Here is a 27,437-nt window from a genome sequence, read left to right on the forward strand (position 1 = left end):
GAACCATATATCAAAGAGTATATCTAAATTGCGGGTTCTTTCTGTCGGTCAAATCATCTTCGTAGGCATGTTCATATGCCTCCATCTCGCCATTTTGATCTCGCTTTTTGTTTTCCCGCGAGCAGATCACCCTATACACAATGGCAAGAATCGCAGCAACAATTGATGTGACAACAGTGGTGATCCAGCCAGTGTTGTACTTGGGAGCCTCTTCAGTCCTGAAGACTAATGGTCCCAGAAAATTTCCTAGAAGGACCGTTTGTAAGAAGAAGATCCTGATATTCTAGGGATTCAAAGATTGGCTTACCTAGACAGTAGCCCACAAACATCCCAGAAGAACCAACTGAACGTTTCGTATAACCGGCAGTATTGGCGATCTGCATACTCATGAGGACTGCATACCCACCCCCGTAGGAAGCTAATATATACACTCCAAATAGCCTCGCCCCTGTCTGCGTCTGCGGCAGAAGCCAGAGCAGGAAAGATCCGAGAATTGTACCACAGACGGTGATCGTGACCAAGTAGGCTCTCCAGCCAGGGAATTTGTAGGCAAAGTATGGTACACCCAGCTCGATTGTGCCGATAATGAAGCCGGCTGGCATGATTAGAAGTAAAGAGTTAAGTCCGCTAAATCCCAACTGATTGATGATGATCGGAATGAATGTTGAAACTGGACCGTTTGCTACTAGAATGCAAAAAGCCATGACGAAGACGAGCCAGAATTTGATGTCCAGCAGCAATTCATATACTTGCGCCTTCTTGAAATGAGTATTGCGAACTCCAGAGTTATTCATTCTCATTCGAGCAACGGCAATGTAGCGTTCTCTGTCGGTAAATCGTCTTGCACGTATGGGGTCCGGTGGCATTAGGAAGAGAATCACAAACGACCACAGTATGGTGATTGATCCGGCAACTAGGTACATGTAGCGCCAAGGAGAAAGGGAACCTTTGATATGTCCGAGTCCGTAGTTGATGAGAGGCGACACCATGGAAACGTATCCGGTGCTACTATACCAAGCCCTGAAGCACAGCTCATTAGCAATGCATTCGGGCTATGCATGAACGACGGTCTTATTACCCCATCCGCAAGGCTTGCTCCTGTTTCTTGTACCATCTGGAAGAAGTGTTAGTACAAGTACCTTCGACAGTGAACTGAATCGAAATATACCCTCCCACTACCAACATCCACGCAGGCGAAACGCCTGATTCAAGGGCTCCAAGGAAGAACCGTTGTGCGTAAAGGCTCTGGTAGTTATGACAGGCCGCAGTACAGGTGAGGCATACTCCCCATAGCAACACAATTCCAAAGACGACACGCTCAATGGGATATCGCTGTGCTAGGACAATAGCAGGGTAGGCCCCGACGATGAATCCCAGATAGAAAATCGAAGCTGACATCGAGTATCGTATTCCGATGTTGAGTTCAAGGTCATCTCTGAGGCCAAATAGAGCCTATGTGATAGTTAAGAAATACAACAACAGAAGCTAGCAGCTGCAGATAACTTACCGCCTGTGAGAGCATGGCCTTGTCGTAGTATTGACTAATAGCGGCTCAGTAAGTCACACTGCACAGTGATTTGAGTGCGATCCATATGGCCAGAGCTGCTCCTTGGGAGGCTCTGTCCAAACAGACGCATTGTGCAGAGGGAACTCACAGGCCATATGTCAAGCAAAGGATGGTCAGGAGTCTCCGATCGATCTTTCGCACCAGCTTTTTCTCCTCCTCTTCTGTCCACTGCTCGTCTCCGACATAGTTTGCAAGTACCTTGAGCGCCTCATCATTGTGAATTGTATCGATCGTGATTGTTTTCTTGAGCTGTTCGATGTTTTCAGGCTGCTCCTGACCTTCTGTCTGAATTTCCCGTGCTTTTCCTTCTTCTGACATTGCTACTGGCTGGGTGGCAGGGGCGGGAAGGCTTGAATCGTTGGCGTTATCACAAAGCGAAAGAAGAAAGGTTGAGGCGCACTGGGCATGAGCTTATTATTCAATCTTATCTCTGCAGACCGCCCATGTTTTATAAGGTTCTGACTTAGCATAACTGGGCATTCGGCTATGAGGATTGTCGCCAAGTATACAATCTGACAACTTACCGAGGAAGTCATGGTTGGATGAGGAGAAAGCATGGGGTGCATCTGTGGGGGAAAGAGGTGGACAGGGATTCAATGAAGAGGAGTATAAAGGGATGTGGATACCAACTTGGATCATCCCAAAGGGTCCTCGTCATCATATCACTAGGAATTCAGGGCACAGGCCCCTAGTTCTAGCGGACGTCAAGAGCGTTTAATGGATCTCCGCAGACGGCACAAACCCGTTCAATTTCTACCTCTTTCGTATATTGCTTGACCGTTGCTCCATAGAAGGAAATTCACGGATTCATGAATCTGATCCAACATAAACAAATAAGTATCCTCACGGATGAGCAGCGATGCCCGACCTTTGCACAATTGCTTGAGCAATCATAGCCTTTGCGGCGTGGATTGTTCATTCTTCAAGTCCGGCCCAGGCCAGGATCCTTTGACTTCCTTCAATATCCATTCCACTGTACCGGCATTTGTTTCCTCGGGGCACTCAAGTAACCCCCAATGCCCTGCTTTGATGGTAAACTCAGTAAGGTTCTCGGCAAGAGCTCGCATTTCCTTCATAAACGAAGGATTGTGCACAGTCTGACAGACAGCGTCATATTCGGTGTGGATAAACAAAACTGGCATCTTGAGATGACCTCCATTGACGCTTGTTTCCCGCGTATACTTCTCATTCGCTGCGTGGTTCAGGTACCACGACGTGGCACCATGAAAGCCGGTCTTTGTCAGCGCAGAGACCAGCTCCGTCAGTAGCTCCTCGTCCAGCACAGTACTGCTCAGCGGTATCTGTGGCGGGGAAACATTAGGACCACCAAACCAGCCTCCATCTTTGGTGACCATCGATGTCCTCGCATACGAAAGGCCTGTCTTTTCACTGCCTTTGGAGAAGAACAGCTTGATATAATCAGAAATATTCGACTCGAACTGCCTGTCACCGGCTCTCGTCTGGGCGTCTTGCTCGTAAAATTTCTGATAATCCCACTGGCCATATGGGAAAGCATCCTCGGGGTATAACTTGCGATCCACCAGGGAGACTAAAAAGTTCACACCGAGCTCAAGGGTGCGGTATGGCACTGACATCGCTATGACAGCCGTGCATACCTCAGGATGATGACTCGCAATGGCCCAGAGCGGACCACAGCCCCAGTCGTGGCCAAACCAGATGGCCTCCTCTCTCCCCAAGTGGCGCAAGAGGTCGATGCATTGCGGGACGATCTTCTCAAGTGCATAATCACTCGAATCAGTTGAGGTCCATGTTTGACCGTAGCCCGGCATATCTGGGGCAACGACATAGAATCCCAGTCTGGCAAATGCTTGCAATTGATTTTTCCAGGTCATGGCGATACCGGGCCAGCCGTGCAGGAAACATATCAACGGACCATTTGAAGGCCCAGCAGAGAGATAAAAGATCTGTTTTCCGTTGTTCGGGAGCGAAAAGACGTTAGAGGAGAATTTCTGTTCCATGATGAGGCTAATCCACGCCGACGCCCAGGTGGAATAGACGTTATTATGTTGATGGCTGATGGCGTAAAGATTGATTGACGTGTTCACCTAATATGTAAGCTCCTTCATGGCATGTCCTGATTGTTAGCCTCGGCTGCTGGAATACCACCTGACTCGGTCCTGATGTCCATACGAATCCCTCAAATAACACGTACGTTATACGATCAAGATTAGTCAGCCTGAATTTGTAAGAATCTGACATTCACCGAAGAATCTATGTCTCAAGGCGTGACGATGTGAGAGGATTGGGTTGGGAATCTGCTCGATAATTAATTACAGTATCAATGTACAGTTCCAGTAACGCGTGCCAAGGACGGCGTTCCCTACGAGATACTGCCTATCAGCTTACATTCATTGTATACCTAGAGATATCTAATATCTCGCTGTAGGGATTATTTTGTCATAGCGCCGCCACCATTTTCTGACCATTTCATAGTGCTCTTTTCTAATCTGGGCCCTTCATTACCCACCACTCGACGTGCAAGTTTACCTCTTTAGCGGCATCATTACGACCAAAGGGGTAATAATGCTATGAACGGGAATACTTGTTGCATTAGGTGCAACAGTTCCTCGATGGAGGCAAAGCCCTCATCAGTTTGAATCGGTGTAAAGACAGTCGTTGCCATTTAAGTGGGCATCTAGGAGCAACAGGGTTATTAATACCATGAATCTGGTGAGTAGGGCCTTCAAGGTCATGTCAGTTGAGCAGGGCGTGATCTGGAGCTGTCTCATAGCTTCTGGTATGATGCTCATCATTGCCTTCAGCATACAATAAACCGCATCACAATATTTGGTGTTGGAGGTGTTGGAGGCCCAAGGGGAAACACCTTCCCAGTACGCCCAGGGACAAGTGATGCCAGGACGCTCTCTCCAGCAAAAGCGGAAAGACTATCCACCATCAGCGCCGAAATCCGATCAAAGTATAAAAATGAGTCGGTTCCCCCGCAGTGTCGCCCGGGAGTGGCGTACGAAGTCCAAACATAAGTAAGACCTGTAGCTAGCTGGGCTTCACTTCGAGTGTTTCTTCGACGACCAGACGCGACGCGACCCTGTCGCAACTTACCAATAAATCATCCAAGACCACATCTCTGGCGCCGAGCGGAATAAAGCCATGGTCGAGGTGAAGAAATACTATCTGCCTCCAACGCCGCTGATACCCAATTCACCACGCGCCTTGATTCACTACCCGGGTATCCTAGCCGGTGAATCGGAGTGTGTCCCGGCGAAGATCTACGACTTATTCCTGAAGAACGGGTGGGAGACACAGTGGATTTTTCGATATGGCTCAACCCAGGATTCTCACTATCATTCTGGTGTGCATGAATGCATGGCCGTGCTGTCAGGATCTGCAACGATCCGGTTCGGCGTTGCGGATACCGTTTCCGATCTAGAGGAGAGCACACATGGCTCCGGCAAGGAGGAAGGTGGCGTTGAATTGCAAGCGCATGCGGGAGATGTCTTTATCCTCCCGGCAGGTACTGCGCATAAGACCTTCGATACGAGCCCAAGTGCTGAATTTAAGTTGCTGACCCCGGGAGATGGACACAGGGTTGCCGCTGAGGATGTAAGACGTACTCTAGACACTATCCAACTTTCAGGCTTTACCATGATTGGTGCCTACCCCAGGGATGGTGGCGTTTGGGATTTTGCGAAGGGCGGAGAGAGCGCAGGAGATTATCAGAAGGTGTGGGACGTTCCTAAACCAGAGAACGACCCCGTGTTGGGAAAGGCAGAGGACGGTATCCATGGACTGTGGTAGGTGGAGATGTAAGGTGCAATGTGTATTTTCTGTGGATGGAGATATCACTCATCGAATCCTTGAGCTTATTTAATGATATTGAGGTGTAAAACTAGGAATATGCAGAGAGCATCGCCTCTCGTTTGTATGATTGGGGAAGGTGAAACTTCCGCGACTCTGACGCTGAGTCCTACAACAGACTTCTTCGTCAAATAAGAGTGGAGGGCTCCATACTTTGGTGGTCATCTGAGCCTCTGAATTGGTGGGAGTGTGTCGAATGTAATTCTCCAGCCAAGGAACCACAGCACCGGTTCTTCTCCTGCAAATGTAGCTTGACTGAGTTAGAGACCCACTAAGCAGCTTTGCTCAAGAACGGGATCAGGCCCTCAAGCTTCCCAGGTTCCTTAACCTAAGTCGCAATTAGTTGGATGCGAGTAGAATTATCTGATCGCTCCTACAGCACAACTGAACCCAATGGGCTCAAAGGTGGTTGCCCAAGGCAGCATTAAGGAGTTGTTCTTTCGCGATCACCCCCAGTTGGTAATTTGGTAGAGCTTATTCCTAGAAGGCTAAAGTATCTCACCCCTATCAGGCGCAAATATAGGCTGATTCCACTCCCAGATTTACTCAGAACATGCATGTTCGCAGGAAATATATTGCAAACCTTGCACTTAATATGCAACCTCGCGCTCGGTTCCAGGTATGCTTCCCCCGACTCCCAGGAGACCTCACAGGACGGTACGAGAAACCCACGACTTCAATATTATTCGTTCCATCGAGTATTCCAGGTGAATGTGCCGTACTTGTCCTTGTCGCAAGCTGCGTCGACCCACCCATAGCGTCGCGGAACCGCTCTCATTTCTTCGTAATGGAAGATCCCAAGCAATCGATGCACCCACTGCTAGATGAGGAGCGAACCATTTTTCAATTCTGCGACTGGTTCCATTCGGTGTCCGCGCTCGAAGCCATCGCAGCCACCATGCACGTCCATGTAGTGAGCCGCAAGGATGCTTCGCCAAGTATCATGCCCTTGTCTGCTGCCGTGAGTCTGTGACTTGTGTTTTGATCCGAGGGACAAGAATTCGCCTGGCATGTGACGCCCTAGACACTGGTAGGATAACGTGTAGGCTATATAGTTGGGCTGCTAACCGTGCGCAAGCATAAAATACCTCCGCATGATCTAACTCCTCGTCAGTATGGCTCTCTGGAGTCTGCACCAGGAGTTCCTTCACTAACACGGGAAGGGATAACACAACAGGTGACTTCGACTGTCGAGGCGGGGAGCGATGAGATTCTCGTCAATAGCTCCTCGAGGACGTATCTCCAATGCTGGAGAGGACTCGCTGATATCCAACAAAGTCTGATCAATGCCTGGCGTAATCTTTAGAGTACGCAGGGCATGAATTCCACCAGTGGAATTGTGGAAGCCCTCTGGTGTCACGGGGAATCAAAGATATCGAGGATTCTGAGAGGACTCCGAGAGCCATAAAAACAATCGGACAACTTCATCAAAAGAAAGACCGGCGGTGTCACATTGTTTGCAGCCCCGATGGAACTTGCACTACAGAATCTTTAGTATCACGGAAGGGAGGACTTTGCTGGAACATGCTAGCAGGCGAACAAAACTTGCAAGAATAACAATCAGCCAACACTGTAGCCGCGAAGGTTAATTATGCCTTCAGCGAACTGAATTAATGCCTGAATGGCTGTGAAATGCATTTGATTGAAACCGAAGCTATGTACTTCATAAGCCACCGTGATTCAAAGAGAGTTTCAAGGTTAGTCATGTCAGGCAAGCGAAGAGTAGATGTTGTGACAAGTTGGCTGACTGACAGGCAGAGAACCGCATAGATTATCTCACCTATGCTCTCTAGGGCAATCTCTTTCATAACCTGTTCCCGAATTGTTCTTTATGGCAACGCCTCTCAGCTGTAGATATCGTTCTATAGGAGGGGATTTCCAGGCTGGTCCTTACTTGCCGGTGCGATGCTGCGCCAAACAAGATCGCCGTCGAAACAACGGGATTTTGTGCTTCCTGAACGACCCAATGCCTTGCAACCTTCGTCGCGTAGGTGCCATTCGGGCAAAAGCCTGGCCATAAATCATTCGCACCTGGGGAACTTCCAGTAAGCTTGAGAAGGCCCGTACACAAGTTTGCGGATGCCCTATAATAGTCAAGGAGGCCTTGACTGTATTGCTCATCTGGGTCCATCCCAAAGCAACCGAAAAGGTCGGTCCTTGGAGCGCTAAGAAGAGACATTGGAGACATCCGCCTAGTCGTGTTGCTTTTGCATCATCTCGAGGCCGAACTTAGACCGAACTTCCAACGGCTGCTCTGTCAAGCGAAGTCTGTTGATCCTTAATAACATTTGATGTCTCGAATTCTGTAGCTTTCTGTTTGCGGCGTGATTTTGCGACGCGCAAACCCTTCCTATGAGACCAGAGCGAATATGTGAGCGCGTGTTCTTGTCTTGGATGGACTTAGGGATCCACCTTCGACGAAAATTAGGTTTGGTGGCATAACGACACCAGGAAGGCTAAGGTTTTGATACGTACCACTTTCAGCAGATCGCTAACTGCCTGCGACTGGAGTCCCGAGTCTCGACACAGATCCAGGTCTCTTGCCCCTTCCCGTGCAACCAGATTTGTAAACTAGGAGGGTGAGGTTAGCATTTGGTTGTTGATAGCATAGGTCTCGTGAATTTGGAACAACGGAGATCATTCCACTGCCATGATCTCGAGAACTATTAGACGTGCCTATTGGGGTTCGAGACGACTAAGTACTTTGCATGTCAATGCATAACAATATCACAATACTCAGATCCTTGGGTGAGGTCGACATTTATGCTCTAGTTAGCTAAGCAGGGTGGAGATTGGTCAGAGGCTTTCACTCCTCTGAGGCAAAGAATGACCCAGGCGCCGTGATTGGTCCCTGAGCCAACTGTGAAATGCGACCGCTCCACGGTTATTGAAGTCGCCTTAGAGGAAGACCGTGAAATTGGATCCTCAGGAAACATGCGGCATTGAAATGATCTGTCCTTTGGTGCGCTAGCTAGCGGGTGGCCTCAAGCGTTTGGGCTTATCCGATCATATTGATTTATCAGAAGCGGACGAAAACTGAACAGGGTTGAAGCGTCACACGTGACTCACAACATTGCAAAACATGATATCTGCTGGGATGCTGACACTACGGGTCGCTTTGGAGAATCTTCCATTATTGTCATAGTACTGATTATAAATATCGAAGTTGATGTCGACAATACGGATTATAAATGTCGAAGCTGAAGTCGACATATAAAAGGGGCGTAGAGATGCAACTATGAAAATGCTCGTTATATCTTGGAAAACGCCCACCTTCAGAGGATGTCTCTCAAAATCATTGTGGTATTTGGGGCGACAGGAGCCCAGGGAAGGTCCGTTGTCGATGCCTTTCGTAAGGAGCCATCGTGGACAGTTCGAGCGGTCACTCGAAACGAATCATCCGAAAAGGCTAAAGCCTTGCATGCAGAAGGGATTCAAACAGTAACTGCCAACCTTGACGATCCTGCATCACTCGATATTGCTTTCGACGGGGCCAATGCTATATTTAGCGTCACCGATTTCTGGGGAACTTATTTCAACCCGGAGAACCAGGCAAAGGCAAAACCGGGACAGAAGCTGATTGATTTGGCGTATGAGCTGGAACTACAACAGGGAAAGAATATCTTTGATGCGGCGGCAAAGGTGAAGACTCTGGATAGGCTCGTGTTCTCTGGGCTGTCACATGTATCCAAATGGTCCAAGGGGAAATATATGCATGTACCTCAGTATGAAGCCAAGGCCGTAGCTGCGGAATATGGGCAGGAGACACACCCGGAGCTCTGGAAGAAGACCAGTATCATCCAGCTTGGCTTCTACCTCGAAAATTTCTTGGCTAGTCCGGTTTCATTCCATAGAAAGGATGAAAAGGGGGTCGTCCAATTCCTAGGACTCTTGAAGGGCGATTGTTTGTTGCCGCTTATTGCAGCGGAAAAAGACACCGGTTCGTTGACAAGGGCACTGGTGGAAGTGGGAGGTGGAAAAAACATGTTAGCCTATCGTGGACTGATGACCTATGATGACTTTATCAGTCTTTGGAGCAGAACAACGGGGATCCCAGCGCAGAGAGATCCAAACCCAGGCAATGCAGGGGTTCCTGACTTCCTCGTGGAGGAATTGAAAGAGACTTTTGGTTATATCGCGGACTTCGGATACGAAGGACGGGGTGACCCCACGGTGGTTCACCCCAAAGACGTAAGTGTGAACCCCTTACTCTGGGTGCTGTATTTGTCGCTGATGGACATAGCTTGGCATTCCGATCGACCTTGGGAGTGTAGCAGACTGGATCAAGCAGCAGGACTGGTCCTTCTTGAAATGAAATTCAACGAACGTTGACATAGGGTTGTGTGCCGAATGATGGGAGTGTTCTATATCAAGGAGATAATTCTTCAGACTTGAGTCAATGCACCTCGTTCAATCTACTTAGCTATCAGTCCAGTTTCACGGCAGACAGTATAGCAGATTGGCATCGATCAAAGACATGCTCTGCTTTTGATAATCGAGCGTCATGGTCCGAGGCACAAAGTTCTGATCGTGGGTCGCATGCCTGTGGTGCAGCTTGAACGAAGATTCATATGTTTCGAGAAACTGCTCCAGGTCCAATCCGCTGGGAGGAGGTTCAACAGGAGCCTCGGCAGGTGGGGAAGTGGGAAGTGGGAAGGTACGACCCAAGAGTCCAGGAATCCAGGCAGGAGGGAGGGAAGCTGAGGTGGGCTGTTCCTGCTCCAATTGCAACATCACATGGCACCATCCACCATCCACCATCCACGAACCACTGGCATCTGGACAGCCCTGCTCCTGCGCAACTCCGCCCAGCACTCGTCTGCGTGCCGAACAGACTACTACAAACTACCACCACTGCCCTGGACTTCACATGTCTTTGGTAGCCGTCGACTACAAATACTCTGATGAGCAGCCTCCTTGAACACCGAAGCCTATACCCTCTTTCTGTTCGCTCCCACAGCCACAACTCACCAACATGGCGGCGCCTCCAGAGGTGACCACCAAAAATCTGTCGGGAAAATATGTCATGGTAGCTGGGCCTCTTATTTCACGGCGGGCTAGGTCAGGCTAACGCAACTACGAGTAGAATAAAACGCTGTCTGATGACGTCGATGCAATGCTGGCTTTACAAGGCCTGAGCTGGTTTACTCGCAAAGCTATTAGCCTCGCAACAGTGGTGGTCAGTCGCACGAATGTTCACGGGCCCACGAGAGCCTTCGCTGACGCTGCCGCAGCTCACCATCAAAGAATACGAGCAGGATTCTGTCTACCACATCGATATCACCTCGGTCGCAAGTGGCCTGTCAACAACACAGGAGAATCGCACTCTCGACTGGAACGAGCGAGATCATGCAGACAGGATCTTTGGAAACGTCAAAGGAAGAAGTCGATGGTGGAAAACAGGAGAGTTTGAAAAGCTAACCCCTGGAGGCGAAGAGGTGGCAGGATTCCTCCGGGCCGAGACGCTCAAGGACGGCAAAACAGCCTCGAAGTTCCTGGACGATGAACATGTACAAAGCTGGGCGAAAAACGTGGACAGCGGTGGCGGTTGGACAGCAGAGCAAAACTGGGGATTCGAAGAGATTGAAGAGAAGAGGTACTACACGCGACGGGTTGTGGTTGAGAAGGAAGGCAGTGTGCAGATGGCAAGGCTGGTATACAATTACACAGGCAAGGTCGAGAAGAAAGAAGAAGAAGATGACCAGGACCTGGCATATGGCGAGGAATCGTAATAGGATGTAATAGTGCTAGTTCTTCTGTTGAGGTTAGGTTGGCCTTGGACCTGTTCGATGCAAGTGTCTTCTGCTCCTGAGTCCTGACTCCCTCGTACATAGGCACTCTGTACCGGTACGAGTAAGTTGCCCCTCGTACCGAGTTCCCGGTACGAGTCAGAGCTCAGCGTGTTTGGCGTGATTTCTGTTTGATCGTGTGGGGGAGTGGGGGAGCCAGATGGGAGTTGGCCTCGTCGTGCATGAGCCCGTGCCAAGGGGCTAGTACACTAGCGTCATGATATAATGCCAATGCAGCCAGTTGTCGAACAGCTAAAGGGCTACTAGAGACCCCCTTCCGATGCTAACCGTGGCGACGGTCTTCTCCCCCTCATATTCTGCATTCTCAGGTCCGTTGCTGGCAATTTAGTGGCCGTTGGACCTCAACCTCGGGCGGGCAATTCTCGATCTCCGCAAAGGCAGGCTCGGGGGCAGGTCGCCGCTGCCGCTCCCATTCAAAAGATTCCCATGCTGTATTTACTGCCATCATCTTACAATCTTTCTTCCACCTGGTATACATCTCATCACTTCATCTCGAATAGCGGTTGCCAGATAGAACCAACGCTTCGCCCTCCCCTTCCCCCCTCCTTTGCATAAAATGGCCGCACGCCGTTCCCTATTTCGAGCTGTCCCCGCATTGTCTGCCAGACGATCCCCCCATATCTTATCCTCGACAACTTCCCTCAGAATGTCTCCCAACCAGCAGATTGCAAGACGCAGGCTGCATGCCACAAGCAAGCATCTCGCTGCTGCCGGCGCTGCCGTTGCCGACTATCCTAGGTCTCACGAACAGATTAAGAATGTGGTTGACACCCACAACTTCATTGACAACAAATTCGTGCCTTCACAAGCCGCTACCTGGATTGACCTCCACGACCCAGCTACGAACAATCTAGTCACCCGAGTTCCTCAATCTACCGATGCTGAGCTTAGGGCTGCCACCGATTCTGCCTCGAAGGCCTTCCCTGCATGGCGTGCCACCAGCATCATGACCAGACAACAGATCATGTTTCGATTGACTCATCTGGTCCGCGAGAACATGGATCGACTGGCCGCATCCATTACGCTCGAGCAGGGCAAAACATTTGCCGATGCAAAGGGCGATGTACTCCGTGGTTTACAAGTCTGTGAGACCGCCTGTGGCATCACAACGCAGTTGACTGGCGAAGTCATTGAAGTTGCAAAGGATATGGAGACAAGATCATACCGTGAACCTCTCGGTGTCGTTGCGGCTATTTGTCCCTTCAACTTCCCTGCTATGATCCCGCTCTGGAGTGTTCCGCTGGCCACTGTCACTGGAAATACCTTAATACTTAAGCCTAGCGAACGTGACCCTGGTGCGGCCATGATTATTGCCGAACTCTGCCAGAAAGCTGGTTTCCCTGACGGTGTTGTCAACATTGTCCACGGAGCTGCCAAGACTGTCGATTACATTATTGACGAACCCGCCATTAAAGCCATCAGCTTTGTCGGCTCCAACCGCGCTGGCGAGTATATCTACACTCGCGGTTCCGCTAATGGGAAGCGAGTCCAGGCAAATCTCGGTGCGAAGAACCATGCTGCCGTTCTGCCCGACTGCAACAAGAATCACGCTCTCAATGCTATTGCTGGTGCCGCATTTGGTGCAGCCGGCCAGCGATGCATGGCTCTCAGCACCCTCGTCATGGTTGGCGAAACCAAAGAGTGGCTTTCAGAACTCGCAGACCGGGCTAGGAACCTGACCATAAACGGAGGTTTTGAAAAAGGCGCTGATCTCGGTCCTTTGATCAGCCCACAGAGTAAGAAGCGAGTCGAGGATTTGATCAAGAGTGCCGAAGAGGAGGGTGCCACCATCCTGCTTGATGGTAGAGGTCAAAAGCCCCCTAAATATCCCAATGGAAACTGGGTAAGTTGGCCGCCCCTACTAAATTTCGATTTGCCATCATCTACAAACATTTCACTAACGAACACTCAACAATAGGTCGGCCCAACAATCATCACCAACGTCAAACCACACATGAAATGTTACACGGAGGAGATCTTCGGTCCCGTGCTGGTGTGCTTGAATGTTGAAACCACAGAAGAAGCCATTGAGCTGATCAATGCCAATCCCTATGGAAATGGTGCCGCCATCTTCACGCAATCTGGCCCGACAGCATCGCTATTCCAAAAGGAGCTCGAGGCTGGTCAGATTGGTATCAACGTGCCTATCCCTGTCCCGTTGCCCATGTTCAGCTTCACCGGCAACAAGAAGAGTGTCGCTGGCACCGGTGCCTCGAACTTTTACGGCAAGGACGGCATCCGATTTTACACCCAGTGGAAGACGGTCACCAGTCTCTGGAGAGCTGAGGACGCGATTGCCACAGAGAAGCAGGTGTCTATGCCAACTCATTCGTAATCTAGTAAAGGAGCAGGCCTGGAAGAGCGAAATTGAAATTTTTTCAAGTGAGATGAGCTGGTGCTGGATTGTTTCCACAAAGTGATAAAGGAACGGAGGATCGGAATTGGAACTGGAATTTCTTGCAACTCTTGGGTGGGATAAAGAGCGAGTAAGGGATCTTTCCCTTTGCCCCGCTTTGAAATTGTATCTAATGTACATTGAGTGACTCAAGCAAAACTGGCATGGCAGAGAAAAGCAAACTGTCGTCATTGTCGTCGTCCTTGGATCTGGTCGAATGTAGCGACATTGACGCGCTGAATAGCCACAAATAGGAAAACTATCTACTGGGGCTGAAGCTATACGTCCAGTGTTCATCTGCCCGTAAGGAGGGAGGGTAGGTCGCAATTCCGCATCAACCTCACCGCTGTATGTACCTATATACCAAGGTAACGAAACATCGAAGCGCTGCTACTGCCCGAGACTGTACGACAGTGCTCCGGATTCTACTCTGAACAGTAGTGTTACGTATTGCTTAGTACGCAGTACTGAAGCGCAAGTAATTACTCGTCCACCATGAATATTTTCTGATACCTACCCTATGCGCGTGTTTCGCTATCACTATGCGAGATAGTATGTTGGTTACTACTTAGTCGTCCTACTACGAGAAAGACTACGACTTGAATGGATGCAATTTTTGGGGTTACCCTGGCTGGCTGGCTGGCTCGCTGACTAGACTATGATGTACATTTGGATTTGGATTTGGATTTCGAACTTGGAATTTGAATTTCGTTTCTGTCGTCCTCTAACTAGCCTCGCTCGCCTTCGACTCCCTCTCCCCAATCAGCCATAACTGCTCTGGTTCGTTGATCAATTGAACTTTTTGGTCTTCGTAGAAGAAAAGGAGCTGGATTCCACCCCAAGACAAGGCATTCGAGGCAAAAGGAGCATATCGAGATATGACCAAGTTTTGCGCGCAATCAAGACGCCGTTCCGTTCAAATTTTCACCTCGAAAACGGTGGTTGCCTCCCATTGATCTAGCACCCATTCTTCGCTGGTGGGCTACTGCTTCGGCTCTTTTCTGTCCTGGAGGATAGATAATAAGTCCGAAACACACAAGTCTAATCAGAGCTACCGCTTGACCGAGTAGTACGCTTGTTCACCTCGGACTTGACTGCGTCCGCACCGCTTGCAGTGGCTGTAGTAGCCTTATCCTTGGCATCCGTGGCGGCTTCCTTGGCTTTCTGTGCGGTCTTCTTGATGTCTTCCTTGCTAGGAGCTGAAGAGCCACCGAGGCTGAAGAGGCCAACGATGATGGCAATGAGTAGAGCCAAAGCACCTCCAATTCCACCGGCAACCTCGGGCATGATCTTGATGGCCTCGATGGGATCTCTTTGAGCGAGTGTGATGAATAGCTCGAGTTTCTCCTTGACGAAGTTGACCGGGTCATCCATGAAGTCTCCGCTGGGAGTGGTTGCTTTGGGTAGATCAGATGGCTTGGGCTTGGTCTTTTCTTCTTCAGCCTCCTCAACGGCTCTCTTGACAGTGTAGGTCTCGCTTGTGAAAGCAGCGGCATCTTCGACTGAGTGACCGATGAAGATGTTGTCGAAGGTAATATCAGATTGCATGGTCCAGATCTCGAATCCAATCTAGAAAACATATTAGTCAAGGTCATTATAGTCGAGCGGGCATTTAAACTTACAGCTCCGATTGGCTCAAGGTTGGAGGGAGTCTTGTCCTCAAAGTAGTTGGGGTTAGCGATCTTGCGAGGAGCCCATGTGCCCTTGTAATCCGGGTTGTCAATGTAAGGAGCAGTCCATTTGCCTTTATAGTTGGGGTTCTTCTTGTTTGGTCGTTCCCATGGGCCGCATCCAGAGGCGTCTTCGCATTTGGGGTTGGGGACTTGGGGAGGAATCCAGTCGCCATCCTCCTCATCATCCCAATCCTCAGGTTTTTCGGCTTCTGGGTCAGGAACTGTGAGAGGTTCATTTTCGAGCCAGTCATCAGGCTTCTCGGCATCCTCATCTGGAAGCTCATATGGCTCATCCTCGTCCCAATCTTCAGGCTTAGTAGCTTCAGGGTCTGGGATACGGGCGAGTTCAACCCAGTCTTCGGGCTTCTTGTCCTTGGGATCGTCAATCTCCTTGTCTGGGTTTACGGCAGGGCTGAAGTCCTCGAGAAGACTGCCATTCTTGGCAGATTTATTGTCGATGAGGATTTCGAAGGTGTTGTCCGGTTTGACAATGAGGGTGTAAAGGGTGGTGAGCTTGTTGATCTTGGCCTGGGGAGGGCTCTTGAGATGCTTCTCTTCGTACTCGCCTGTCTTTGGGTTCTTGTGTTGGAAGATGAAGTGGACCTGTTCATGTTAGTCGTGCGCGAGGGAGAGGGGATGAGCGAGGGAAACGTACCTTGTTGGTGGCTCCGCATTTGTCAGGACCGAACATGATCACGTAAGGGGAGCTGTTTGAGAACTCTTCGGCATGGAGAGCTTTGTTGTCTCGCAACAGCTTGAGGTAAGCGCCACCGCACTCTAGACCATTCTGCAGCTTGACTTCATACTGTACGACAAGAGTCTTGCCTTTGTTGTTGACGGCCTTGGGGAACTTGGCGGAGATGGCATGGTGGGCAGCGGCATTCTTGACGACCAAACCCTTGTCACCAACAATACCAGGTAGAACGGTAGGCTCTTCCACAGACCATTCACCAACGTAGGCCCAGTCCTCGTCGCTCTTGGAATCCTGCTTCTTGGCGTGCGAGGGCGTCCATCTTGTGTCCCAGTCGTCGGTGAACTGTTCTAGGAAAGGGGCCTTGAGGCTGGTAGGCTGGATGCAGGTTAATCTAGAGGTGCAAAGATCGAAGACCCAGGGGGACTTACTGTGAAGGTTGGCCGCTCGACGGCAGCGCTTGAGGCTGGCTCTGGCTCGAGATCTTCCTGTGCAAGCGCATTACCGGCAAAGAAGACAGAGGCACACAGAGCCGGAGCGATTGCAGAATTGAACCGCATGATGGGCAATGGGAGAAAGGAAAGAAGAAATGAAACTGCTCTACCAGTGAGAGGTCGAGTCGATACTGAGGAGAAAGGAGTCGAAGGGTCGCCCACACGGTGGTAGTGGATATATTTGAGTGTCCTTGGTTCAACGCAAGGTGTCCTTTACTTGATCTGCTAGTAGTAATGCTAAGAAGCATCCGCAGGGAGAGTGGGACAAGGTCACAGACTAAACGCGAAATGCCGCTAGCTGAGTTTAGAGCCAAACGCACTGCCTCACCGCCTGCCAAGTGTCCGCCTGTCTACCAAACCCGGCAGGTATGGCGAGAGGAGATTATTGGGGAAGGGGCGATTGAGCCTGTCACGCAATTGCCCATGATTGCACGGCAGTGACGCGCTGTTCAAACACGTGGGTCACATTTTATTTTCCTTGTCGTGAAGATCTTAAGCTTCTTCAGACACTGTATTGTCCACAGTCTTTCATAACGATGGCTACTACAGACAATGAACATCTGGTGCAGTCTGAAGACCCGGACCACCCAGCAAATCTAATTCCTAGACTATGCAGACAGTTCTACACCCTCGGTAAGACATGGTAGGCACACAAGACCCGAGATCAGACAAACTGACTCTGAGTCCAAAGGTTGGGTCACTGGAACAGGGGGCGGCACGAGCATCCGCAAGGATGAACACATCTACATTGCTCCCTCGGGTGTCCAGAAAGAGCTGATCAAGTCGGAGAACATGTTCGTCCTTTCCTGGCCCACGCCCAAGTATCCGCCCGAGGCACGGAAGTACATTCGCAAGCCTCAGGATCTGAAGCCATCCGCCTGCACGCCGTTGTTCCTGGCAGCTTTTGAGCGAGGCGCCCTCTGCTCCATACACACCCATTCTCAATGGGCTGTGCTGGTGACATTACTCGTCGAGAAGCTTCACGGGAAGGATGCCTGCTTCGAGATCAGTAATATCGAGCAGATCAAAGGCATTCCCAAGGGCCCAGGCAAGGGAATGTTGGGATTTCACGATACCCTTCGCATTCCTATCATTGAGAATACCCCTTTCGAGGAGGATCTGACAGAGTGGCTGGAAAAAGCCATGGAGCAATATCCTGATACTTATGCAGTGCTCGTCAGGCGACATGGGATGTGAGTGCTATAACCTAGATCCGATTGAGGCATCTGCTAACAAGATGCTAAAAGTTATGTCTGGGGTGACACACCGGCCAAAGCCAAAACACAGTGCGAAAGCTTAGACTATTTGTTCCAGCTTGCAGTCGAGATGCACAGGCTTGGGTTGCCGTGGATGTGAGGCCATCATTGTCCTTGCTGAATACCTGCATTGAGTCTGAGCGCTTCGACGAGATGTCACATAACCATGCCCAAGCATTATCCCGGAGTCTCAGCGCGCCCTTCACAAGGAGGACTGGCACCTTTAGGCGGGTCTGATGTAATCGCACGTGTCCTAGCATACACATGTCAATCGTAGGATGGACCCTCTTCCTAGTAGTTCTGGTGAACAATATAGATACCCTATCCTACTCTTCCTCATGATAGATATCCCAAACACAATGAAGCTACACCGGGCTCCTCGCGCCCTGTGTTTCACTCATCACGCGCTGTCACGTGTTCCACTTTCTAACAGCTGGCTTCATCAGAATGACCGCTTCCACAAGCGGCAGTCTCGTTATCCAGGTACCCCCGGAGCAATCGCTCCAGGTTCAGATGATGCTGATTCTGTACCGGGTCGCATGGACCGACTTCAAAGATGTCTCGTACGGAGGCTGTCTACAGGATTCCTGTATCAAATATAGGTTTCTCGCCACATGGTTCTCGCGTGCTAAGGGAATGCGAAACCGTAGATTTGCTACGCTTTACAAGGTTGATCCCATGAGATTAGACAACAAGCCCCAGCACCTGTGTAAGTCTTGCAGTGCGAGATACGAGACGCTGGCAGGCTACTTCCATGATCCCAAATGCTTGTGATCTTCACTCTGGCTATGGGCTCTGTGGGTATAGCTCTTCAGAGATCTGAGGAATATCTAACGTAGTCGATGGCGCCTGATAACGTCTTCTGATAGGAATTGAGGTATAGTTCGGTTCGTCGCGGGTTCCATCGTGAAGCGAGCTTTTAAATTCCGGTTGAGTGCTGAAGTAATGTTACCTTGCTCAGTTGAATCTGGATAAAGCACAAGGCCTTCGTTAGTTACCTCCCGTTCATGTTCTAGTTGGCAGTCGATCCGAATCCAGGACGCTGAGTCAATCGCGCGAGCTGCATATATGCATTGGGTGGGCTCAGTCAGGTTCTGGTAGATGTTCTGAAAATGTACCGAAGCAATTGAAAATTCATACCGTACACGATGTTGCATTTTCATCATCGGTGATGGAGCTGGCATAGGTGAACCACAGCATGTCTTGCACTGGATTGAATTTCGACAACCAAAAGCCCGACCATTCAATACGACATACTTTCTAGTTTGAGATATTGTGCAATTGGATTAGCGCGGGAGGATTCGTCGACGAACCTGGTGTCATTCTGCAGACTTATTGACAAAGCTCAGGTTTCTGCCGCGCACATGGTAGAGCAGAGCGAAATGCATGTGATAGGTTGCCGGCTGCGGGTGTCAACACAGGGTGCTGGGTTCTCTCATGAGCAGGTCCGTTCGGACCTCTGCTGACGCGCTTGACGAGTTCTGCTCTAGCTCCATCTCCGGGTCGTACTTTCGTGATGCTGGAGTTTTGTTCCTTGTAGAAGTCCAAGGTGTGCTTACAGGAGTCAACGAATGGAATGTACAGCCAAATTGCGTACGATGTGTGCTAGACCATTTTGGCCATGTGTACTTCACCACACAAGAAACGAGGGTTGCGCTGATTCGAAGGCGTCTGAAAGGAAGACATGGTTGGTGGACATGGAAAGGAGTCATGGCCAAAGGGACAGGCGAGCGTGAGGCCCGGGTATGTAAATTACCGTTCAATACAGTACGGGGATCATCTCCCACTAAGCATCAATCTCGCCCCCAAAAATGCTTCGTTTGTGGTGCACACCGGCCACAGATTCTGGTTCCTGAGCGTAAGGGCAAGAGTCCGAAACCTTGCGTCTTAGCATTTAACGCAGGCGCCTACTCGTCGTACCAAAGGCTATTGTTGCGACAGGATTACTCGTATCGTATTAATGACGAAGCGGCTGCTGATGTCGACAAAGTGGTCTGCCAACGTTCCTCGTCCACACCTGAACATCAAAGGCGTCGCCATACAGGAACCCTGTCATCGAGATTCCAGAAATAGGCTCGGCTGAAATGTCCAGCTCTTCACAAGCAGCAGCTACAACATCACCTCCACAAGATGCCGCGGCATCATCAGCTCAGCGCACCGAGGAAGCGAGAGCAGCGTTCACAGCCTCGTTGAACGCTGTGGGTTCTACCATTGATGCAGAGTTGCAAGCGCGAGCGAAGAACATACATGCCAACTCCAAGGCGCTAACAAAACAGGAAGAGGAGTTACGCAAGCAGACCAAAGCTTTGTCGAAGGAGAATGACTCCCTGCAGAAATTGGTTGACAAGGCGAATAAGGAATTTCAGAGCCTTGGAGATTTGGATGCTTTAATGGCAGACCTCGATGCTGACCTTGCCATGATTGAAGACACAATTCGATTTGCTGAAGAGAGTGACAAGGAGGAAGAGGAAAGGGATGAGCGAAATCAAGCCCCTATCTCTTCCGATAGTACAACTCAAGGGAGATGAACGAAACGACCTTCCTGAGCGATGGGTTGCCTAGGTACCGTCCCGAGAGTCACAAGCTATGATGCGCCCGGTACAATCTTTCAGGGCTCATATTGATGCCAAACGACCTGCATTGGGCCACAAATGCGTTAGAGAAGAGCCTTTCAGGTGGTTGTTCATGCAACCAGTGTGACTTGAGGGGAGTGTTCAACTTTGTACTTCCACGAACCATAAAGCTCTCTTCGTCGAGATTGCTGCACAGGTGAAAACTATGATCTATGGCCCTTCTCATCAACCAAGTATTCTTTTGATCATCACATGGTGAAAAGGATTGAATCCCAACTATTCCATATCCGCACGTGACCTCACCTTCGAGTTGATATCTGACGTAATTCATCTACTACCAATCGGAGTTCGTCTTTCGCCGCAGCCTCATCGAGGCTGCCACTCGCCCTCTTCTACCCACTAAAACAAACGAAGTCTGGTACTATTACTGCGGCGTGCTACCTCAAGAATAGAACTCGAGCGACATGGTGTGTACATGATGCTTCGCATCGAAAATCGCCCCCATGTTGTCTGCATTCACTGCGCAGCCCATTGTTGAGCTGAAGCAGCGGGACAAGTCCAAGATTGAATCCATTCTCTCCCACAGTGACCAGCTACTTGTTGGCTTGAACACTGGCTCCCTCCGTATCTACCGCGTCAATAATCCTCCCTCTCGATCCTCGGATACTGAGACCACTGCCACCGACCAAGCGCCTTCCAACGACCCAACCCTAGTCCCTCCTCCCAAGGCGTCGGAACTACTCCGCGAGTATGAGAGGTTCTCCAAGTACAAGATTGATCAGCTTGCTGTTTTCCGTGAAGCAAATATCTTGATATCTTTGAGTAATGGCTTTGTGTCAATTCATGACCTGGGGACCTACAAGTTGAATGAGCAATTGACAAAAACGAAAGGAGCCAGTAGCTTTGCGGCCACGAGCAACATAGTCAAAGACACTCCGACCGGTGTGCCCACCCTTGTCAGTCGACTTGCCGTTGCTGTCAAGCGCAGGCTTTTGCTTTGGTCCTGGCACGATGGTGAACTTGACGGAGATGCTGCTGAGATCGCACTGTCGAACAGCATCAAATCTCTAACCTGGGCGACCGGAACCAAGATCGTGGCGGGATTGAACGCGAACTATGTCATGGTCGACATCGAGTCACAGGAAGTCAAAACTATCGTGGGGCCTGGGAGTATTGGGGGCGCGGCAGGACAGGAGAGCAGTAGACTGGGAGGCACCATGAGTTATATCGGTATGGGTGGAATGGTGCCAACCCCACTCGCCACTGGACTCGGCGAGAAAGAAATGCTTTTGGCCAAAGACGTCAACACGCTGTTTATTGACAGAGAAGGCGAGCCCGTCAATCGACGTCAGATTCCGTGGCGCATACCTCCTCAAGCGGTGGGCTACTCTTACCCATACCTACTGGCCTTGCAAGAACCCACGAAAGGTATTCTAGAAGTTCGAAACCCTCAGACATTGACACTGCTTCAATCTATTGAACTTTCTGGGGCAGTCCTTCTCCAAGTACCCAATCCCAACATCAGTTTGGCGCATCAAGGCAAAGGATTCCTAGTTGCCAGTGAGCGCAGTGTTTGGCGGATGCAGGGACTCAACTATGACGCTCAGATTGATGCATTGGTCGACGGTGGCCACCTCGATGAAGCGATCAGTCTGCTGGATATGATAGAAGAGACTTTGGTAGAGAATAAACCCGGACGACTCCGTGAGATCAAAATGCAGAAAGCACAGAAGCTCTTTGATGACAAGAAGTTTCGAGAATCGCTGGATCTTTTCGGAGAGGTGTCAGCGCCGCCGGAACTTGTCATCAAGCTCTACCCGGAAATCATTGCGGGCGATTTAGCTGACGAGAAGTCGAAGGATAGGAAAGAAGATCCCGATGCCGTCAATAGTCAAGAGTCACCTGAAAAGGATCATAAGAAGAGCGAGTCAACAGCGAGCCCCGTCAAGAAAATCAAGAGCGGTTTGTCAGACGCTGACACCAACAGCATAAGGAGTGTTAGAACCACTGAGAATGTGGGCTCTGACTCGAATGCCCTTAGCGAGAAGGAGCTCAAGTTTGCAGTTCGTGAGCTTCAAGCATTCTTAGCAGACGTACGACGGAGGTTGCAACGCTTCTTCAACGGCGATCAATCTGTCCGGGCGCTCTCAGAAGTGGAACTAGGGTCTCAATCCGAAGATATCAAACAGAGCACGGAGTATCTCCTGGGATTGACCTCACTCAATGACGTTGATCTATCGGACAAATTGATCGCAGTGGCCAGACTCGTAGACACAACACTTTTCCGGGCGCACATGTATGCAACTCCATCCCTCGCAACATCACTGTTCCGCATCGCCAACTTTTGCGATCCAGAAGTGGTAATGGCGAAACTGGAGGAGACAGAACGATACAACGATCTCACAGAATTCCTATATGGGAAACGACTACATCGACAGGCGTTAGAAAGACTACAGAAGTTTGGACAGGCAGATATCGATCCGCAATTGCACGGGCCTGGCCGTACGATAACGTACCTTCAGAACCTTGGACCCGAATTGATTGATATGATACTTGAATTTGCACAGTGGCCTCTGGAGACACAGCCTGAACAGGCGATGGAGATTTTCCTTGGTGATACAGAAAATGCAGAATCTCTTCCACGGCATAAAGTGCTGGGTTTCCTCGAACCGATCAGCAAAGAACTTGCACAGAGGTTCCTGGAGCATGTTGTGGATGAGCTGAATGACCTCACACCAGATCTGCATCAAAAGCTGGTGACGCTGTATTTGGAGAGATTGAAAGACGGCTCTCGAAGTGGAGGAGAAGAGATTCTGGACAAGTTCCTCACTCTGCTGCGCACGTCGGAACAGTATTCTCCTGCAAAGACACTTGGAATGCTTCCTCGAGACGAGCCGACCTTCTACGAGGCTCGAGCAATATTGTTCAGCAAGATGGGGAACCACAAACAGGCACTCGAGGTGTATGTATTCAAACTACGTGACACGGCAAAGGCGGAGGAATACTGCAACCAGACGCACCTCGAGACCAGTTTGAATGATGATGGCAAGGTAACATCATCACGTCGAAAATCAACAACGGATCCAGTGGACGAACAACCATCTATCTACCACATACTTCTTAACCTCTATCTAAATCCGCCCAAGGGGGAAACCGCGAAGTGGGGTCCAGCAATTGAATTAATGGCGCGACACGGGGCGCGTCTGCCAGCCAGCTCAACGCTGGAGCTGATACCTGAGGATCTTTTGGTTCGAGAGCTCGAGTTTTATTTCCGAGGACGCATGCGCAATGCCAACAGCATCATGAATGAGTCGATGATTGTGGCTGGGCTGAGAAAGGTTGAGGCGGTACGTGTGCAGGCGGGGCTGCTACTCGGCGAGGGCACGCAGTCGGGTGGTCGAAACCGCAAAGTGCGGGTGGATGAGGAACGTGTGTGTGGTGTCTGTTATAAACGACTTGGAGGCAGTGTCATTAGTGTGTTCCCCGAGTAAGTCTCCCCGTTCCTAAACCTCCTTGCTGAGACTGAACAGCTGACTTTTGCAGCAACTCGGTGGTGCACCTTGGATGTGCAGTTCGCAAACAAAACGAACTGGCGGGGAAAGCGTAGTTTGTTGATTTCCAGATATCCTGATACCTAGATACCCTCTCGTAGCAATTTACCCAGTGCCGTCGTTGTCGTCATCATCGGCAATCTCTTCGCCATAATTCTCCTCTTCTAACTCTTCCTTTGTCTTGGACCTGACCATGGCTCCCAAACCAATCTTCTTATCCTCGTCCATCTTCTCGGTGAGGAAATAATTGATGTCCTCCTGCAGTTTCTTGGTAGAGGCGCGGAGTTGGCTCAGGTAGCTGGTCTGGGAGGTGGTGTCGAGCTGCTTGTCGACATGGGGGTTCTCGATGGCATAGTGGAATTGTTTGGTGCCGGAAGGGGATTTGTAGGCGGCAGTGAGGGATTCCTGGGTGGGTTCTGAGGGCGCAGACATGTTGAATTTGTTATTGCTAATGTAAGATTTCTGCTGCTGCTGGTGATGATGATACAATTTTCTTAGAGTTACTCGTATCTATCCAAGGAATGCGCAACCACCGCTAATGTTGATGCAGGAGGGGCCGAGGGGGCTCCTTCCCGCATCGAGTCTCCGAGTCACGAGCCACGGCCGGGGGTACGACTATGCTGAGGCCAACTGTGACCATCACCACCACCATCTCCTCAACTCACTCTACATCAACCACTTCACCTACATGCCTCTGCTCTTGACGGGCGCATAGTGTCACCATTCCGACCCCAGATGCTGGTCTTCTTCGCCCTCACCTCGCTGTAGATCCTGGCGCCATGCTCAGTCATCTCCCCTTGCAGTCGGCCTGCTTGTCTGTTTCCATTCTGCCATAAGGCTCAATTGACAACATGGAACCTCCTACACAACGTCGAGCAGGCCTCCGATCCCCTGTGCCTCCTCACTCCGCCGCTTCTGTCTCCCCAAACCCCTCCCGCGCGGCCTCCAAACAAAGCAACCGCCCCGGTTCGAGTGGAAGTGACACCTCTGTCTCGTCCAATCTCTCTGTTGTAAAAAGATCTCCCTACAACCAGCAGCTTCCAACCTTCTCCTCTCATGTAAATCACAACAATGCGCCTCCGGCCGGTCATGCGCGACCTTCTGCTCCCTACATGCCTCGAGATGACCAAGGAAGACCCTCTTTCGGCGGCCCCCCTCCTCCCGAATTGCAGAAGCACCGTCCGAGACAACATTCCCAAGGCTATTTTGAGCCATCCATGCCCTCGGCCTCACTCGCCAGCCAATCTAACCTCCACGACCATGCCGCCATGTCTGGCCTCACCCCTTCCCAGATCGCTGCACAGGCTGCAATGCAACATCTAAATGCAACCAACCACAATCGAAAGCGCTCACAAACTGTCCCTTTCCCTCAGGAACAGACCCAACAGGAGAGTCGTCGCAGTAGTCGGGGTTCTACCGGTTCCCATGAAGGACTGGCCCCTTCCAATCCTGCTCCCGACCAGCAGTACCGAAATGGTCTTATTGGCACTAATGCCGCAGCCACTGCAGCCAGCGTTGTCTTTCCCCGCCAGGTTGCCACCTCTACTAGCCAAGTTTCTCTGGTGGAAGAAGAGAAGTCCAAAAAGGGACTGAAACGCTTTAGACCCAAGCACATGGTATTGTCCCGAGACAAGGACAAGGAGGTCAAGGACAAGCCCTTACCCTCGCCAAGCAGATTGGCACCCAGCGGTCTATCCAAGGTCCTGAATGCATCTACCACCAGCCTGACCGAATCATTATCTTCCAACAACTCTTCTCTGTACCAACTCGCAAATCCCTCCTCTTCCACTATAGTTCCCATTCCCGAGGCAAAGGACAAACCCCATAAGCATCATGGACTACGTCAGAAACTCAAGTTGAAAGACAAAGACGACTCTTTCGCCCTACCACTATCGTCGGCCAATTCCAACTCACGACCTGTGGATATAAATAATCCTCAGTCTCTCTATTCATTTGCCCCCTCGTCTCCTAACCCTTCCTCCTCCTTCGCCAAATCAGTCTCTGGCTTGGATCTCCGCCACGGAGGACGTGCGTTGCGGGAAAAGAAGAAGGAGGAAAAGGAGAAAGCACAGGCCCTCGCTGGCCTCGAACCTGTCTACAGTCGTGGAGAGACCGACATTTCCGAGTGGCCCTCCTTGGGCGCCAGTTTTACAAACCAATCCTCTACCAACTTCAATCCTTACGCTGAGGTCAAAGATGCTTCTGCCAACTTCGGTCTGAATAACATGTCAGCTGACGATGCATGGGATCTACTTCGAGCCAAGATCCTCGTCGCTTTTGAGGGTGAAGGTGTACGGATTGCTGTGGAGAATCTCAATAAGTTGGTCACAATCCACGTCCAGAGATGCGTACAGAAACGAGACCCAAGCATAATTATAGGGGACTTGGAGGACCTCCTGAAAACTGGCTTCCTCAGCCTCAACCACACTCTGCGCCTTATATCCGACGATAGACTTGTCCCACATCTGGTCAGCATGTGGATGCAGGTTTTCGGCACCGTGCTGCCTTTTATGCAGGCGGTTTTTCTTCCTCTCGACCAGGAATTCAAAGGAAGGGGCAGTATCTTAACAAGTCCAAAATTGGCCGCTGAATTCTGGGGAGCACTTCCCAGCGCAGACAGTGGAAGTCAACTATCATCTTCTCCCGCTACTGGTGATGGTATTGACTTTGTCGTCGCAGCAGGAGAAGAGCTTGAGGTCCGACGCATCATGTTGATCGCTTATCGTGATGTGATCATATTACCTCGTTTCGAGCTTCTGAAGGCAACATTCTCACGACTGAGCCTAGAGAGCATTAACATCACATTGTCTTCTTTTGAGACTGGTAATAGAAACCGGGGTAACAGTGGAGCTAGTGACAGGCCAGGCACTGCAACTGGCCTCGAACCAATGTATGCCAGTTACAACTCCCAGTCCAGCACTTTACTAGGAAGTGCAGCTTCTGGAGGAAGGTCCCGAGCGACATCCAACCTTTCGATATCCAGTAACCCTGCTCAGGATGTTGCCTTCCAATCTTTCAGCTCACCACCGGCGGCCAGACCCTCTGATAGCTCATCCGCACAAGTGACTGAGACTGTGGGTCGGATGCTGCAATGCTTGTCAGTTCTATGTTCTGTCCAGTCTGGAGATGATGCTCAAGCCAAGATGGAAGAACTCAGCAGGCAGCTGAAGTTGAACTGGCTAGGGAGAGGTCGTACAGGTCGCAACCGAAAAGGGTTCATAGGCAGTCGAGTCAGGCCCATGGGGAGTGTGGGCTCTACCATCCGCGGATTGAACCGAGATGGAAGCCCGACACCCACACCGACCAGACAGGGTACAGTTAGTAAGCAAGGTGATGACTCTTCAAGAGGGGATCGAAATGCGTCTTGACGATACAACATCAGCTCTCCGCCATGTGTTTAGAATAACATAGTACTTTAACGAACCACCATATTTCCACATAGTAATCGCTCACCAAGACTACACTTTGATGAGACTGAGGGGCATTGCCTTACATAATGTTCCCCATTGTTTCACGGTCGTATAGTCTATGCTGCAGTCCTCGTTATGGTCTTCTAACGTTATGCTCACCGTGAAGGAGCACGAAGATGA

The 27,437-nt window shown here is 50.4% G+C and overlaps 12 protein-coding genes across 12 annotated transcripts; 8 read left to right on the top strand and 4 right to left on the bottom strand.

Annotated features, from left to right (window-relative positions):
* Positions 1-10: 10 nt before the first annotated feature.
* On the bottom strand, positions 11-1,885 carry A1O9_06037 (uncharacterized protein; the record flags this gene model as incomplete). Its single annotated transcript, XM_013405250.1, has 6 exons — positions 11-246; positions 308-1,020; positions 1,079-1,114; positions 1,169-1,452; positions 1,508-1,541; positions 1,656-1,885. The coding sequence occupies 6 exons, from the start codon at positions 1,883-1,885 to the stop codon at positions 11-13; spliced, it is 1,533 nt and encodes a 510-aa protein (XP_013260704.1).
* Positions 1,886-2,457: 572 nt separating this feature from the next.
* Positions 2,458-3,546, bottom strand: A1O9_06038 (uncharacterized protein; the record flags this gene model as incomplete). Its single annotated transcript, XM_013405251.1, has 1 exon — positions 2,458-3,546. One exon carries the CDS (start codon positions 3,544-3,546, stop codon positions 2,458-2,460), a length of 1,089 nt encoding a protein of 362 aa, XP_013260705.1.
* A 1,150-nt stretch (positions 3,547-4,696) lies between these two features.
* Positions 4,697-5,344, top strand: A1O9_06039 (uncharacterized protein; the record flags this gene model as incomplete). The annotated part of the gene is made up of 1 exon (XM_013405252.1): positions 4,697-5,344. One exon carries the CDS (start codon positions 4,697-4,699, stop codon positions 5,342-5,344), a length of 648 nt encoding a protein of 215 aa, XP_013260706.1.
* Positions 5,345-8,686: 3,342 nt separating this feature from the next.
* Positions 8,687-9,719, top strand: A1O9_06040 (uncharacterized protein; the record flags this gene model as incomplete). The annotated part of the gene is made up of 2 exons (XM_013405253.1): positions 8,687-9,595; positions 9,648-9,719. 2 exons carry the CDS (start codon positions 8,687-8,689, stop codon positions 9,717-9,719), a joined length of 981 nt encoding a protein of 326 aa, XP_013260707.1.
* Positions 9,720-10,596: 877 nt separating this feature from the next.
* Positions 10,597-11,136, top strand: A1O9_06041 (uncharacterized protein; the record flags this gene model as incomplete). The annotated part of the gene is made up of 1 exon (XM_013405254.1): positions 10,597-11,136. One exon carries the CDS (start codon positions 10,597-10,599, stop codon positions 11,134-11,136), a length of 540 nt encoding a protein of 179 aa, XP_013260708.1.
* Positions 11,137-11,770: 634 nt separating this feature from the next.
* On the top strand, positions 11,771-13,549 carry A1O9_06042 (methylmalonate-semialdehyde dehydrogenase (acylating); the record flags this gene model as incomplete). The annotated part of the gene is made up of 2 exons (XM_013405255.1): positions 11,771-13,057; positions 13,133-13,549. 2 exons carry the CDS (start codon positions 11,771-11,773, stop codon positions 13,547-13,549), a joined length of 1,704 nt encoding a protein of 567 aa, XP_013260709.1.
* Positions 13,550-14,650: 1,101 nt separating this feature from the next.
* Positions 14,651-16,533, bottom strand: A1O9_06043 (calnexin; the record flags this gene model as incomplete). Its single annotated transcript, XM_013405256.1, has 4 exons — positions 14,651-15,178; positions 15,232-15,885; positions 15,938-16,351; positions 16,405-16,533. 4 exons carry the CDS (start codon positions 16,531-16,533, stop codon positions 14,651-14,653), a joined length of 1,725 nt encoding a protein of 574 aa, XP_013260710.1.
* A 470-nt stretch (positions 16,534-17,003) lies between these two features.
* Positions 17,004-17,823, top strand: A1O9_06044 (methylthioribulose-1-phosphate dehydratase; the record flags this gene model as incomplete). The annotated part of the gene is made up of 3 exons (XM_013405257.1): positions 17,004-17,100; positions 17,159-17,660; positions 17,715-17,823. The coding sequence occupies 3 exons, from the start codon at positions 17,004-17,006 to the stop codon at positions 17,821-17,823; spliced, it is 708 nt and encodes a 235-aa protein (XP_013260711.1).
* Positions 17,824-19,807: 1,984 nt separating this feature from the next.
* A1O9_06045 (uncharacterized protein) lies at positions 19,808-20,251 on the top strand (the record flags this gene model as incomplete). Its single annotated transcript, XM_013405258.1, has 1 exon — positions 19,808-20,251. One exon carries the CDS (start codon positions 19,808-19,810, stop codon positions 20,249-20,251), a length of 444 nt encoding a protein of 147 aa, XP_013260712.1.
* A 548-nt stretch (positions 20,252-20,799) lies between these two features.
* On the top strand, positions 20,800-23,787 carry A1O9_06046 (6-phosphofructo-2-kinase/fructose-2,6-bisphosphatase; the record flags this gene model as incomplete). The annotated part of the gene is made up of 1 exon (XM_013405259.1): positions 20,800-23,787. The coding sequence occupies one exon, from the start codon at positions 20,800-20,802 to the stop codon at positions 23,785-23,787; it is 2,988 nt and encodes a 995-aa protein (XP_013260713.1).
* Positions 23,788-23,952: 165 nt separating this feature from the next.
* Positions 23,953-24,571, bottom strand: A1O9_06047 (uncharacterized protein; the record flags this gene model as incomplete). Its single annotated transcript, XM_013405260.1, has 2 exons — positions 23,953-24,295; positions 24,513-24,571. 2 exons carry the CDS (start codon positions 24,569-24,571, stop codon positions 23,953-23,955), a joined length of 402 nt encoding a protein of 133 aa, XP_013260714.1.
* A 127-nt stretch (positions 24,572-24,698) lies between these two features.
* A1O9_06048 (uncharacterized protein) lies at positions 24,699-27,215 on the top strand (the record flags this gene model as incomplete). Its single annotated transcript, XM_013405261.1, has 1 exon — positions 24,699-27,215. The coding sequence occupies one exon, from the start codon at positions 24,699-24,701 to the stop codon at positions 27,213-27,215; it is 2,517 nt and encodes an 838-aa protein (XP_013260715.1).
* Positions 27,216-27,437: the final 222 nt, after the last annotated feature.

This window comes from Exophiala aquamarina (genome assembly GCF_000709125.1).
Source record: "Exophiala aquamarina CBS 119918 chromosome Unknown aczIA-supercont1.4, whole genome shotgun sequence".
In the NCBI taxonomy this organism is placed as follows: domain Eukaryota; kingdom Fungi; phylum Ascomycota; class Eurotiomycetes; order Chaetothyriales; family Herpotrichiellaceae; genus Exophiala; species Exophiala aquamarina.